Source organism: Dichotomopilus funicola (assembly GCF_033296635.1).
Source record: "Dichotomopilus funicola strain CBS 141.50 unplaced genomic scaffold C8A04scaffold_64, whole genome shotgun sequence".
Taxonomy (NCBI): domain Eukaryota; kingdom Fungi; phylum Ascomycota; class Sordariomycetes; order Sordariales; family Chaetomiaceae; genus Dichotomopilus; species Dichotomopilus funicola.
Window position 1 is genome coordinate 61,775 of NW_026944085.1, and position 13,609 is coordinate 75,383.

Below are 13,609 nucleotides of genomic sequence, written 5' to 3' on the forward strand. Positions count from 1 at the left end.
GTTGTGCTCGGATTGGAGGGGGAGGGGTCGACAGGGGTACTGCCGGGTGAAAGCACGCTAGCGACGCGTCGTGAAGAGAAAACTGTGGGGTTTCGCGTTCTTCGCGTCGGGCCACTTAAACCAACGACAAGGGGGGCTGGAGCCCAATGGGAGGCTGGGCAGGGCCTGGCAAGGAACCAGAGACCGCTCCCAGCCCCTTCCTCGCTTCCATTTCCTCCTCCACCACCCCAATCGCGAATCTGGGCACAATTTCCATTTTCGCATCTTACAACCCTCCAAACCACCATCGACCTATTTTTTTTTTCTCCGTGCCATCCAGGATCACGGCATATTTTATGGTTGTGCTTGGTATGCATTGCGCTGCATAGTTTGGTGCGCTATTTGTTGCCATTGTTACGACGGTTGTTATTCATTGTTGTTCTTGCTTCGGCTGTGCTCCCACCTTGAAAGAGTAACATCCGGATCTCATTCGCCTCACCTGCACAGACATACCCTCGACTTCACCCTCGCGATACCCCCCGCCCGTTTCCGACACGCCGCTTAGTTGACACTTTGTCCCCGCCGAGCCTGTCTCCCCTCGGCGCTGGCATTCAGCAACAAACGGGGATTCACGAAACCCTCAAGCGGTCAGTCACAATGGCCGACACAGCGGAGCCCATCGCCCCGTCGACACCCTCTCCGGGCCGGACCTCGTCAAGAATTCGAACACCCCCGGCACCCCAACACGGCTACTCAGATTCCTACGAGCCCTATTCCCCACGAAAATCTTCCCGCATCGCACAGCGGTCCACGAACCGCACCCCATCACCACCGGCGACTCGTCATCGCCACTCTTCTTCTTCATCGCAACACCACGACAATTCGACCACATCGCCCAAGTCGACCAAGAAGCGCTTCATTTCTTCCATGGCGACTCCGGCGATTTCGCCTCAGAAGAGGCGCATGCCGCCCGTCGACGGATCGCGCAAGGCTTCGGGCACCCTCACTGCCGAAGCTACCGCCCACGCGGCCGTCGCCCTCGGTCTGTCGCCTGCGACCGCTTCCGAGGCGCATTCTACTGATCGCGCGAGCACTACCTCGGGCGCCGGCATGCTAATTACCCCGGCCAAAACCCCGAAGCGCCCCGCGAATGCGAATGTCAAGGCCAAGGTGAAGTCGGTGGCCAGAAATCTGTTCCACAGCGACGAGGAGGACGCCGCAGCCGGTCCCAGCAAGACGAAGACGCGCGCCGATGCCACCGAAGGCCCCGGCAGCTTCTACAGCGGCGCTGCCGCCGAGACCTCGTTCCAAATTTTCACCGATTCCCACGAGCGCATCCCCGAGGTCGACCGCAGCGCCAACAACCCGTTCTACGTCGGAGAGGACCACGTCGCCCCCGAGGCCCCCAAGCGCCGCAGCAAGCGTGCCATGGTATCTATCCCCGGCGAGGGTAAGGTCTCGATCGAGGAGGCCGTTCGTCGCGATGACGGCATGTTGATTGTCTTGTGAGTTTTTATTTTCTTGCAAATTTCAGAAAACAAGATTTGATCTGCATTCATTTCACCGTAATTACTTCATTTCACTAACGCCTCTTTGCAGCCGTGGCAAGAAACAGTTCCGCAAGTTTTCCGACATGGAGGAGGGTCCAGCCCACAACGGCATGGACGAGGGCGAGGGTGGCCTGGAGAGCGCTGTCGAGTCTCCGACCAAGCGCCACTTTACTCGCTCCTCCATCAAACCCCGCCTTTTGTTCCCTACTGCCCACTCCGACGAGTCCCAGGATCTCGACGAGGAGGAGGCGGTGACCGACATCGAGGACCACGTGCTCGCCGGTCTCGAAGCGGGCAAGGATGAGGTCCGAACCCCCACCGAGCTGATCTTCGACGAGCCTGGCACGCCCAACGCCCCGCGATTCGCCCCGGCCTCACCGCCGACCACGACCCGCACGACTCGGTTCACCAGCAAGAAGGCCGCCGAGCCGGTGTCCAAGGGAAAACAGTCCGCTGCTAAGCGCAGCCCGTTTGACGCTTGGCGCCGTGTTAAGGCCCCCGCCGAGACTACCTCCGGTCACAAGCGCTCTGGCGACGAGCTCCCCGCGGCCGCTCCCAAGCGTTCCCGTGCTTGATTCCGGGCGCAACGACCGGGCCTGTTTCTTGCGTGCGTTGCGTGCGTTGCGTTGCGCGTATTGGGGGGTTGGATCTGCACCGTTTGCGGGTACAAATACACCGTTTTCGGGTTGTGGATAAGATAGCATTCTGGCAAGCCATGGGTAGTCGGTCTTGACCACAGGCGTGGTAAATGATTTTATGGGTTGCTTTTGTGTTTTCTCCCTCTGGGTTTTCTTCTCTCTGGGTTTTCTCTCTCTCTCTCTCTCCGTGTCTTTTTGTTTTTCTTCTTCGCCTTGGCACAGCACAATCTCGGGCTTGCATCATTTCCTGAAGGGAACTACTACGGCGCTGGTGTGTTTGGCGGGACACGGACACGGATTATGAAGACTGCGCTGCGTTACCTACACCTTCCCCCCTTCTGTTTTTCGGCCTTGAATTCTCTGCTTTCTTCCTCATTTCGCTTTGCCTTGTATTTCCTGCTCTTGCTCATCTCATGGCCAAACAACCCCCACAACCAGCCGGCATTTCGTTGCAGACATCGGTTGCGGGCTACAGAGCTCAGGCTCAGGCTCAGGCTTGGAGACAAGAGACATGAGAGAGACACAGGCACAATCTCCCCCATACACCCCACCCGGATAGTTAGATGATGACTTGGCGGTTCAGGTTCTGGTTCAGCACTTTAGGAGAATGGGTATGTACCTAAGGATCGGAAAGGGAAAGGGATTGGTTGCGCACTAGATGGGCAAATTGGGCAAAATGGGCTTGGGTTTTGCCCAGCATTTGTACTTATTTCGACGACACACACACACACACACACATGTCGCTGCCGTAGGGGGCTGTGGCATCGGTAATATGATGATTGAGATTACATATGGCTGTCTGTTTATGCCTTCGCATTAAAGTGACATGGAATTGAGATTGCACATGGCTGTCTGAGTGTATGTGCTATGGTGTTGGAACTGGAAGTCGTTGTGCCTGAGGGGCGTACAGTGCTGTAAATACTGTACTGTTAAATTCCATGGCGTCCCCCAGTGTGTTTTGGAGTAGTCGTTAACGTTACCTTTTCGATTTCAGAATGACCTTTGCCTGTCTACTGAAGTGGGTGTTAAATTGTCGCGAATAAAGGTCACTGTAATCTTAATACCAGATCTTAAGACCAATGACTATACTAAAAGTTAACTTTTACATCACATACGTCACCTTCTACGACGGACATTACCTCCTCGGTCTCTTGCTACTACAGTTAGTGTTGGAAAATCCCAAGGTCAGCAAGATCCTCCCCTTGAGATCCCTCTCTTGGGATCCTCCTCTCTTCTACGGCCTTTCCCGAGGTCTTCTCAGCCTTGCTACTCTCACCTTCACCACTCGTAGTCCCCGCCTCAGCTGTCTCCGCCAAAGAAGAAGGCTTCCCCATGGCCCACGGAAACCGAATCACAACCTTAATCTCCTCCTTCCGATCAAACCTCCGATACGCCTCCGGCGCCTCCTCAATCCCAATCTGCGCCGTAACAATCCACCCCAACTTGACCCTCCCCGTCCTCACCAACTCCACCGCCCTCGGCACAATCTCATACAACGACGTATTCACCGGCCCCATCCCCACCGTCAAATTCTTCCTAAACATCTCCGGCACGCCCACCTTCAACTCCCCCTTCATCTCCCCACCCCGCGGCGTCCCCTCCGATGTCCCCTGCGCAATATACACACCTAGTATCCCTATCCCCCCGTTGAATTTGGTTACTTTGACCGCCTCCCGCAGCACATAATCCTGCTCCGGCCGCAGTTCATGATTAACACACTCCTGCCCGATACAATCCACACTCCTCTCCACCCCCAAAGGTTCCCTCCGCAGAATCTGATCACTCGCTGGGCCCTCCGCGCCTGACGCTACCGAAAAGTCGATCGGTACCGCCCCGATGGAGGCGGCTTTGGCTAGCCGCGCGGGGACGTGGTCGATGCCGTAGACGCGGGAGGCGCCCCGGAGGAGGGCGATGTATGCGCATAGCAGACCGACGGGGCCGAGACCGAAGATGGCGACTGTGTCGCCCGGGTGGAAATGGGAGTAGTCTAGGCCGGCCCAGGCGGTGGGGAAGATATCGGTTAGGGAGATGTAATCCAGGTCGCTCGCGAAGATGTCCTCTTGCCCCTCTCCCGCTTCACCTGTGGGGCTGCTGTTGTTGTTGTGGTTGTTGTGGTGGTGGTCACGGCTAGGGGGTATAGCAACAAGCGAGTCATCCGCAAACGGCACAAGTAAATACTCGGCCTGGGCCCCGCCATCACTCCCAAAACCAAAACCAAAATCCGGCCCAGCCCCATACAAATGCCCCAAGTCCTCAGCCCGTTTGTCCACCGAAAAAAACCCGCAGTTCGCGCCGCAGGGGACCAGCACGCGGTCGCCGACGTGGAAGTGGGTGAGCCCCGGACCGGTTTCGACGATGACGCCCACGCCTTCGTGGCCCATGGTCCAGGGCGGGGTGGTGCTGCCGAAGATGCCGTGGTAGGTGTGCAGGTCGGTGCCGCAGATGGCGGCGGTGGAGATGCGGATTATGGCGTCTTGCGGGTGGCGGAGGGTTGGACGGGGGACGGTGCGGACGGTCATGTTGTGGGGGTGGCCGGACCAGATTACGGCGCGCATGGTTTTTTTGGGGTGGCTTGGGTGATCGCCTTGGGTGTTGAAGGGGGGGGACATGTTGGGTTTGATGCTGGACTATTCGATATACTAGCAATAAGCTGTGCAGGTTAGAATAAGTTGGTATGATCAGAACGAGGTTCATGTTGACTGGTATACTAACCTCCATACGAAGACACAAGAGCCTAGAGACGGAAGTCGTCTGATGGTAGACGGGCAATGATTATGCTCGTCATGCCTTGCGTCATGATCTTGAAGTGCTCCCAGCCCACTTATCCCTTAAGTTTTCACCCCAACAAGGCCGTACAGGACTCCTGTTCTAACATGTCCATATTTCATATGAGAATTGGGCAAGAGAGTGCCAACCTGTCACCAACACCCCGTCTTACTGTGCTGTAGGCCAACGATGAAATTCGTATGACCCGGGATTCATGATTTTCTCATTACTATAGATTTAGTGAACTTATAGTAATCGATTAAGCCGGGTCATGAGTTATACATGTGTCCGCGGGGTAGTTGATCTCATTAGTTACCTGAAGGTTTCTCTGTTACAATCATGATCTAGCAGACTATGAATGACTTCATTCCTTCAATGTCTAAGGGCAGGTAAATCTTGGTGCATTCTCAACTGAGTCAACTTACCTAACTTAGTCATTTACGTAAACTTTACAGCCTTCCTCATACAACTACAGATCTTTTACTAGAGCTTAAGCTTTGGGTTGAATTCATATTCGCTGGATCATACCATTTTGGACTGAAGCCATTTTCAATTCATAATGTTTCAAAATTCTTTAGGGAAAGCTTTGAAATCCCCCGACGCTATGGGACGATGTTGTCATCGCTCCATCTCTTACAATAAATTGGGTACGTACCCGGGGCCCACTCCGGCCCGACTACCCCGCCCTCGCACATGTTTCCGCTCAAGCTCCGGTCTAGGAAAAACCAAACGTCAACAGAGGGGCAGTTTGTGCGATAGCCTGTCCGTTCTCCATGCTCGGTACTTCGCACGCGTCCTGCACCCGCACACTTTGATCCGCATTGCATTGCCCAGACGCATAACCGTGCCTGAGATTGTTCCAGGCCCGCCCCTCCTTCCTGCCCAACCGTAGTTTATTTATCTTGACCCTTTTTTCTCTTCGTTTTTTTTACTTTTGCCTTAAATTTCTCCCCTTTTCCTTTCTCCTTTCTCCCTTTTAATTGACCACCCACCCAATCACACTACCACCACGGATATAACAAAATGCACATCCTCGTGGTCAACGACGACGGGCCCCCGTCGCCCACCTCGTCCCCCTATGTCCACTCCCTCGTCCGCGAGCTCCAGGCCCACGGCCACACCGTCTCCGTCTGCCTGCCACACACCCAGCGCTCCTGGATCGGCAAGGCACACATGATCGGCCAGACCGTCAAGCCGCTCTACTACCGGCCTCCACCCCTTTCCGAGCCCGCCGCCGGCCTCACCCACAGTGACGACGACAACGACGACACCAACACCAACCAAGATAGTAATAACAACAACAACACAAAAGCCCCCTCCCTCGAACCCCGCCACGGCACAACCCACCCCCGCCCCAGCACCCACCGCGGCACCGAAGAATGGATCCTCGTCGACGGCACGCCCGCCTCCTGCGTGCAAATCGGCCTGTACCACTTCTTCCGCGACCGGGGCCCCATCGACCTGGTCGTGAGCGGACCCAACTACGGCCGCAACACCACCGCGGTATTCGCCCTCAGCAGCGGCACGCTGGGCGGGGCCCTCGAGGCGGCTGTGTGTCGACACCGCGCGATAGCGCTGAGCTACGCGTTTTTCTCCAGGAATCATGACACGGGGATTATTGAGAAGGCGACGCGGCAGGGGGTGAGGGTGATTGAGGCGCTGGTGAGGGATTGGCCGGCAGATGGGAGTGTGGATTTGTATAGTGTCAATGTGCCGTTGTTGGAGGGGTTGGAGGAGGGGAAGGTGTTGTTTACGGGGATGTTGCAGAATTATTGGGGGAAGGGGAGTTGTTTTACGGAGGTGGATGGGAGTGTGGATGGGGAGGAGGAGGAGGAGGAGAGGATTAGGGAGGCCGAGGCGGGGGCTGCTGGGGGGAGTGGGAAAGCGGGTGACGAAGAGGGACCGGAGTGTCATACGCATAAGCACTTCAGGTGGTCACCGCGGTTTGCGGATGTGTATAAGAGCGTGGATGATGCGCCGCCGGGGAATGATGGGTGGGCGGTTAAGGAGGGGCATACCAGGTGAGTTGCTGAGTTTTGAGAACGAATCATTGTCTAGTGGTCGACTAACAACTCGGCAGCATCACGCCACTGAAGGCCAATTTCTTCCAGACGGCCACGGAGTTGCACGGCAAGGAGCTGCAGTTGTAAGTCACGGTATTATCTTTTAATCTCGGGGAAGCAGACGGACGGAGCATGGTTTGAGCCTGATATACGCAATACACGCAAAACACTCGAATCGCCAGATAGAGAGAGCATAGAGCAGGCGATCTAGAAATAGACGGAAGCTTTTCCCCTCCGTCCGCACTTCCCGAGCCCAGGCTGGTGTCACTGTGTCATTGCGTAGTCAAAGCTGTGTCTTACCGTTCTATCTCTCTTCCAGGGGAGCTTCCAGGAGCTCAACATTCGGGGTAGTATCACAGCCAACTGAAGCTGTTGTCCCGGTCCCCCCAACTCAGGACCTCCCACTCAGGGAAAAAGAACAAGACCAACAAAAAAGCAAGCCCAAAGTCTACGCTCTAATCAACTACGACGACGACTACGTCCAGCCCCTGATCCTAGCCGCCCTCCAATCCCAACTCCCCCCCGACAGCTACACCCTCATCCACCCCCCATCCACCTGGAACTCTAAAACCTCCCCCGACATCAACCTCTCCACCCTCATCCCCAACCAAGACAAAGACACCAAAATCCTCCAAATCACACCCTACGAAAGCATCGACTTCCACCACGCCTCCACCCACCCGCACTCCACCCTCATCAACAGCTATGTCATCCGCAAGGCCCTCATCCGCAAACACTTCCTGTCGGCTACGGTAGACAACTGGGTGGCGAAGCACCCGCAGTCAGCCCTGGCTACGCATGTCAAGCGGAGTGAGGCGTTTGAGGTGGATTTTGCCGAGTTTCTGGATGAGGCGTTGGTGGAGGCTTTTGATTTGAGGGAGAGTTTGGAGAGGAATGAGGGGGTTGTTGGTGTTGAGGGGGCGGAGCAGGAGCAGGAGTGGTGGATTCTGAAGCCGAGTATGAGTGATCGTGGTCAGGGGATTAGGCTGTTTAGGACGATGGAGCAGTTGCAGGGGATTTTTGATGAGTGGGAGCCGGAGGAAAGTGAGGATGAGGATGATGATGATGATAACGATGATGGGGAAAATGACGAGACACAGGAGGGCGGAGCGGACAACGATGACAACAACAACTCCAAGCCAGGCAAAGACAACGAGTCAGACAAAGACAACGACGACAACAACATCATGACCTCCCACCTCCGCCACTTCATCGCCCAGCCCTACATCCACCCCCCCCTCCTCCTCCCCGGCCTCCACAACCGCAAGTTCCACATCCGCGTCTACGTCCTCTGCGTCGGCAGCCTCTCGGTATACGTCTACAACGACATGCTCGCCCTCTTCGCCGCCAAACCCTACCAGCCCCCTAGCTCAACAACCCTCGATTTAGATGCCCACCTAACAAACACCTGCCTCCAAACCTCCTCCGCCCCTCCTGCTTCCCCAGACACTTCAGAGAGTAACCTCGTCTACCCCCTCACAACCCTCCCTCTCACCCCTTCCCAACTACACACCATCCAATCCCAAATCTACACCGTCACCGGGGACCTCTTCGAAGCCGCAGCGCGCGGCATGCCGATCCATTTCCAGCCGTTACCGCAAGCATTTGAAGTGTATGGACTGGACTTTTTGGTGGATGCGGATTTGACGGCCTGGTTGTTGGAGGTGAATGCTTTCCCGGATTTTAAGCAGACGGGGGAGGGCGTGGCGGGGAGGGTTGTGAGGGGGTTTTGGGAGGGGGTGGTGAGAAGGGGGGTTAGGGGGTTTGTTTTGGGGGATGGGGATGATGGGGGGAAGGGGGCTGAGGGGGATGATGGGATGCAGCTGGTGAGGAGGGTGGATTTGGGGAGGAGGTGGTAGGTAGGTACAAGTGTATCTAGCCCGGGTTGGTGTATTGATTATCGAGACATAAAAAAGGTGTGTAAGTAAGGAGAGGCTGTAAACAAAACAGCCCGACTCTCCCGCGCGATCCGAGAGACCGATACCAGACTGCCTTCGTCAGCGCGTGGGGGCTTAGACGGGATGATGGGAATCGAAATTTCCGGATTGGGAAATTCCTGTGTTGTTTACTCCGAGGGCTGGCTGGGAGTACCATGTATACAGTAAGCTCTGCGGGTTGTATGAGTGTGTATTGTAATGTACGGGCGAGTTGACACACTTACGGTGATATAAACTCCGGCTGTTACCTACAGGCTACCTACCTGGGTACGAACTAGTTTGGGTTGATTATATGGCCAAGAGTCTAGATTCAGAAACTCGCTCGTCTCAGACCCCAACCTGCACGCGGCACATCGTGTCCACGTACATAAATGAGCGAGGCTTAGATCTCACAGTTATCTGATCCGCTGACATCCATCTAACAACACGCCCCCGACAGGGGTGTTCTTAAAACACCCCCCAATAACACATATCAACAACATCATAGCATCATCATCACCGACCTCCCAACCAGCCGAGATATCCCAACCCACTTTGCCCAGAATCACAAAGCATCACACATCCATTACACAGCATCAAAACGAACGTGGAATGTCTGGCGCGCCGGGAACCCGAACTAAAAAAAAAACGTGGGAACCCGTCCCCGGCCGGAGTTCCGGAAACGGCTGTTGAACTTGAAATTTTTTGCACTGCCTCGTTTGGGCGGGGTGGAAAAGCGGGATGCTACGGCCCAGAACAGAAGTTGGGGAAACCGAACTGGAAGCTTTTGGTCGGGGTTTAAATTGCGATTCTCTTTTTGATGTGGTGTGCATGCGATGAGGGGTTTTTGACTCTTTGCTGCTGTGGCAAGTGGTTTGTTTATCTTGGGTCGCGATTTAGTAGCTTTCTTGGTGGACTATCCCGGCCGTGGGGTCTCAACCACGATGAGACGTTTTTCCCTGTGATAAGTTGTTTACTGACCCTATTGGGATAGCTTGAGCTACCGGTGTGGAGTTGGGTCCTTCTCTAGGCGCAGCATCTGTCTCGGCCTAGCAGCACAAGACTATGCCTTGAGTTATTTTCCACTCAAACGGCCACCGCACTGATCCGTCGGTCAAAGGCTCGATCCGGTAACGATTCGGTGGCTGTATATCTGGGCTCAATCTTGGGCCACGGCATCGTTTTGCTCAAAGGACGAGGTTGTGTTCTAGCACGTGTCTAGGTTATTTGCTGTCCATAATGGCACTTGTGGTCGGGCACCGGGAGCCCTGGCACGTACATATCGGGCGACGATGCAAGGAGGTCCTTCCGAGATGGGAGCACTTTGATTTGCTAGTATGTCCCGGGTGTAAGGGGGACCTGGGGAGTGGTAGCTATGCTGAAGCGGGCTGTATGGGCTTTGTGTCGCGTTTGACGTTGTCGTGCTTTGATATCCCCGCCTAGGCATATCCCGAGGCGTTTTCTCCCTAGTTGAAGTCTTGAATCGGTGGTATCACAACGACACCATCTATAGGTTATCTGATCCTCTCGTGACATTAAATCTCACCGGAGTTAAGGAATACTAGTCCGGATGATATCACAGCCCCATTAGACGTGTCTCTGTCGTAGATCCGAGAGCAGGTGTCTCATCCCTCCACACAAACTTTGAATCCAGTGATCAAGCCGCATATTCCTCTTTTGATTTCTCTTGCATATCGTGGCCCGTAGCTTCCGAACCCAATCAAGTGGCCATTAGGCGTTCGTCGCACCCGCAATGAATATGTGAGAACCCAACTCATCGAATGCGCCTCGCTACCTGCCTCGTCGACCATCCCATCGGATTTTCGGATTTCTCGCAATCCGTACCGTGTACACAACAACAACGCCCAAACTTTGCTACCCGCACAGGGCAATCCCGTCCTAGGGAGCCAGCCAAACCCATCGTTGAAGAGACACGCGGCGTTTGCCAAACGGGCGCCAATCCGCTGGGTAAGTTCTTGGGTAGGTATCTACACTGCCACAGGCTACGTATTGGGGGCCGTGCCCGGGGCATCCATAGACAGGTGTTTTCGCCAATAGATGTACAGCCCGGTGAGACACTACGCCCTTTACCTTCTCTTCCGGGTGATACCTGGCCGGTAAAGATTTTCTCTCCTGGCTAATGAGATTTCTCCTTCTGCTGTTTGCTGCCCAGCCCCTCCCTCGTTTCCCCCCAACTCATGATTTCTCATGCCGCGGGCTACTACAGGGGCCTGTTTGCGCTAGTTACCGAGCTACTAATTCCTAGGCTAGTGGCGAGTAGCTTCCCAAATGACTGAAAAGAAAATTTTCTTTCCTTGTTGGTGATTGAAAGAAAAAGAAAACACCTCGAAGGCAAGCCGTGCCGAGTCGCTCAGCCACCCGGAATGCCTTGGCACCGCCGTTTCGACTTGCCCGGATGGGCCACGGGCCGGTGTTGGGTGCTACTGCGTTTTTGTTAGGGACATATGTACAGTACATCCATACGTTGTAGTTGGCGGCTCCTCAACGGTTTTTTGGATGCGACGTTGGTTTGCCGCAGTTAGGTGTTATCGAGGTGTTGATGTGGTTGGTTGTTGGATGGGGCTGGGCCTGTTACATCTGTGTGTGTGCTTGTGCATTTGTTTGGTCGTGCGCTCGTGGGTGTGGGATCGACGTCATATGGGGGTGGCTGCGAAGATAGCAGTGTGTATAGACTAGAGATTTGGATCGGGTTTATTGTGCATGGTACTATGTAGGAGCTGGCGGGGTATTGGCTGGAATAGGTGGTGGACGTTCGGATATGGTATCGCCGCAAGTTAATAGACAACAGTCACGGCCACTGCATCATTGTGCAGGTGCGCCCCAATGCTCTAGAATGTATTGGGACTGGTGGAAGGGAGTTCATCCCATCTTGGTGATTGCAGCTGTACGACACTGACACACCTAGGGGTGCATCTGTGCGCTCTGTTATCCGCCCAAGTCGTCCGCGCGTGGTAACACAGACAAACGGGGGGCAGTGTGATCACTGGATACTACCACGAGGTAAGTCTCGACTCCCGATGTTCCCGCTCGCGCTGTTCAATTCTTTCCCACGCGCGCGGGCCCGAGAGCTTGTCTCCTGGCCAATCATCCGATGGCATTCCGTCGAGGCTGCCCAGCCAGATATTGGGCCATGTTGCATGAAACACGTATTGGCGGTAACAACCGAGCCAGTTTGCCAGCGCAGCCACCCCCATCGAGCTTCATCGCACGTCCTCCACCACTTGACATTCTTGGGAGCGATCGCAAACAGGATATTCGCGCGCGGTATCGAAGTCGCCTCTCGAGGCCAAGCGAGTTGGCGGCGAACCAACAAAAAGGGGCGGTGGAGGATGCTGCGCCCCGATTATTACGCGCTCAGTTTCGGGAGATTTTCAGTCATTCTTGACTGATAACCGGCTGTATTGTACGACAGTGTGATGTACGCCCCGGCAGCTTGGGTTGTCCATGAGATATCCACGTACCAAACATAAAAGAATACTAGCACGGGGCACCGCCCTCTTGTCTCGTCACAGATGAGACTTGACACCTGGCGGCATTCTGGGATCCGGCTTGTTTGCTGCTGGAGCTCGGTACAGAGGTCCGTGCTGCAGAGATCGAGTTACCCCTGCGATCGTCGCGACTGGCCCCATATTTGCGGGGTGGGGTGAACTGGAATCCAATTGCCGTCAAGAAATGGAATGGAGCCCGGACCCAGTGGGCAGTTTTGGGGATTCGCACCTTCCTCAGGTGTGAGAGCGATTCCCGACCGCCAATGCAATGAGGATATTCGTACATTACCGATGTATTGCTCGGTGATGACAGACGGCAGACCCCGATGGATGGCTTTCCAAGGTTGACATTTGGCCGTGCCATCCCAGAAAAGCCCAGCATCTCGAAATGCAAATCTGTTTTCCCCCTTTCGACCTGGAGACGCGAAAGCGACTTGAGTGACGAACACGGCCCACTTGGTAATTTCGCCTTCTCTTGCGTCAACGTATAGCCGCAACGTCACTATTCAATGCGGCCGGTGCAAATGAAAGACTTGGAAAAGAAGGCGATATCAATCCCCGATGGGCGATTGTTCAGTCTAATGAGGGTTGTCATGGTTGGTTAGAAACTCATGTCAATCGGCACGAAACCCGACCGTTTGAATTTGATCTCCGTCAACTTCCGGACACTGTGCTTGAGGATTGCTCAAACAGATCTCTTGCGGCGGCTGCAAGGAAGCGGCACGGCAAGCTCTTCTGATTGTCGGTCCCCTGACAGGGAATCAGAGGCACTCGCAACGTCCAGGAAGGAAACAAACTTTCCGTCTGCCCTGCCTGGACATGCTTACCGCCGGTTTGAAATTTTTGTCTTCGATTACCCGGTTGGCGTATTACATGGTATTCCATGGTTGGCTGGTACAGTACCGGGTTGTACACCGTTATTCATGATAGAAGCCCATCGGTCGCCATCTCTCTCTTATCATCAATTAGGCTTTGGGATTGTTTGGCAGCGGTATCTTGCTCTCTGGTAATAATATCAAGTAACCTGGAACCCTTGTAAAAATATCGACAGACAACTCGGCTTCGCATCAGGTTTGTTGTCGGTCTGAACAACCTCTTTGGTGTTGCTGTTTGGTGCCAAGTGCTTGGTACGTACCGCCGAGCTTTGCAGAGATGGAAGGTTCATGTTGTGCAATTCTTGGCGCTTGG

The 13,609-nt window shown here is 54.7% G+C and overlaps 3 protein-coding genes across 3 annotated transcripts; 2 read left to right on the forward strand and 1 right to left on the reverse strand.

Moving 5' to 3' along the window:
- Window positions 1-636: 636 nt before the first annotated feature.
- Window positions 637-2,104, forward strand: C8A04DRAFT_31320 (uncharacterized protein; the record flags this gene model as incomplete). The annotated part of the gene is made up of 2 exons (XM_062781722.1): window positions 637-1,484; window positions 1,579-2,104. The coding sequence occupies 2 exons, from the start codon at window positions 637-639 to the stop codon at window positions 2,102-2,104; spliced, it is 1,374 nt and encodes a 457-aa protein (XP_062634484.1).
- Window positions 2,105-3,330: 1,226 nt separating this feature from the next.
- On the reverse strand, window positions 3,331-4,776 carry C8A04DRAFT_14325 (uncharacterized protein; the record flags this gene model as incomplete). The annotated part of the gene is made up of 2 exons (XM_062778047.1): window positions 3,331-4,226; window positions 4,293-4,776. 2 exons carry the CDS (start codon window positions 4,774-4,776, stop codon window positions 3,331-3,333), a joined length of 1,380 nt encoding a protein of 459 aa, XP_062634485.1.
- Window positions 4,777-5,956: 1,180 nt separating this feature from the next.
- On the forward strand, window positions 5,957-8,855 carry C8A04DRAFT_39347 (uncharacterized protein; the record flags this gene model as incomplete). The annotated part of the gene is made up of 3 exons (XM_062784553.1): window positions 5,957-6,954; window positions 7,014-7,079; window positions 7,316-8,855. The coding sequence occupies 3 exons, from the start codon at window positions 5,957-5,959 to the stop codon at window positions 8,853-8,855; spliced, it is 2,604 nt and encodes an 867-aa protein (XP_062634486.1).
- Between the last annotated feature and the right edge of the window lie 4,754 nt (window positions 8,856-13,609).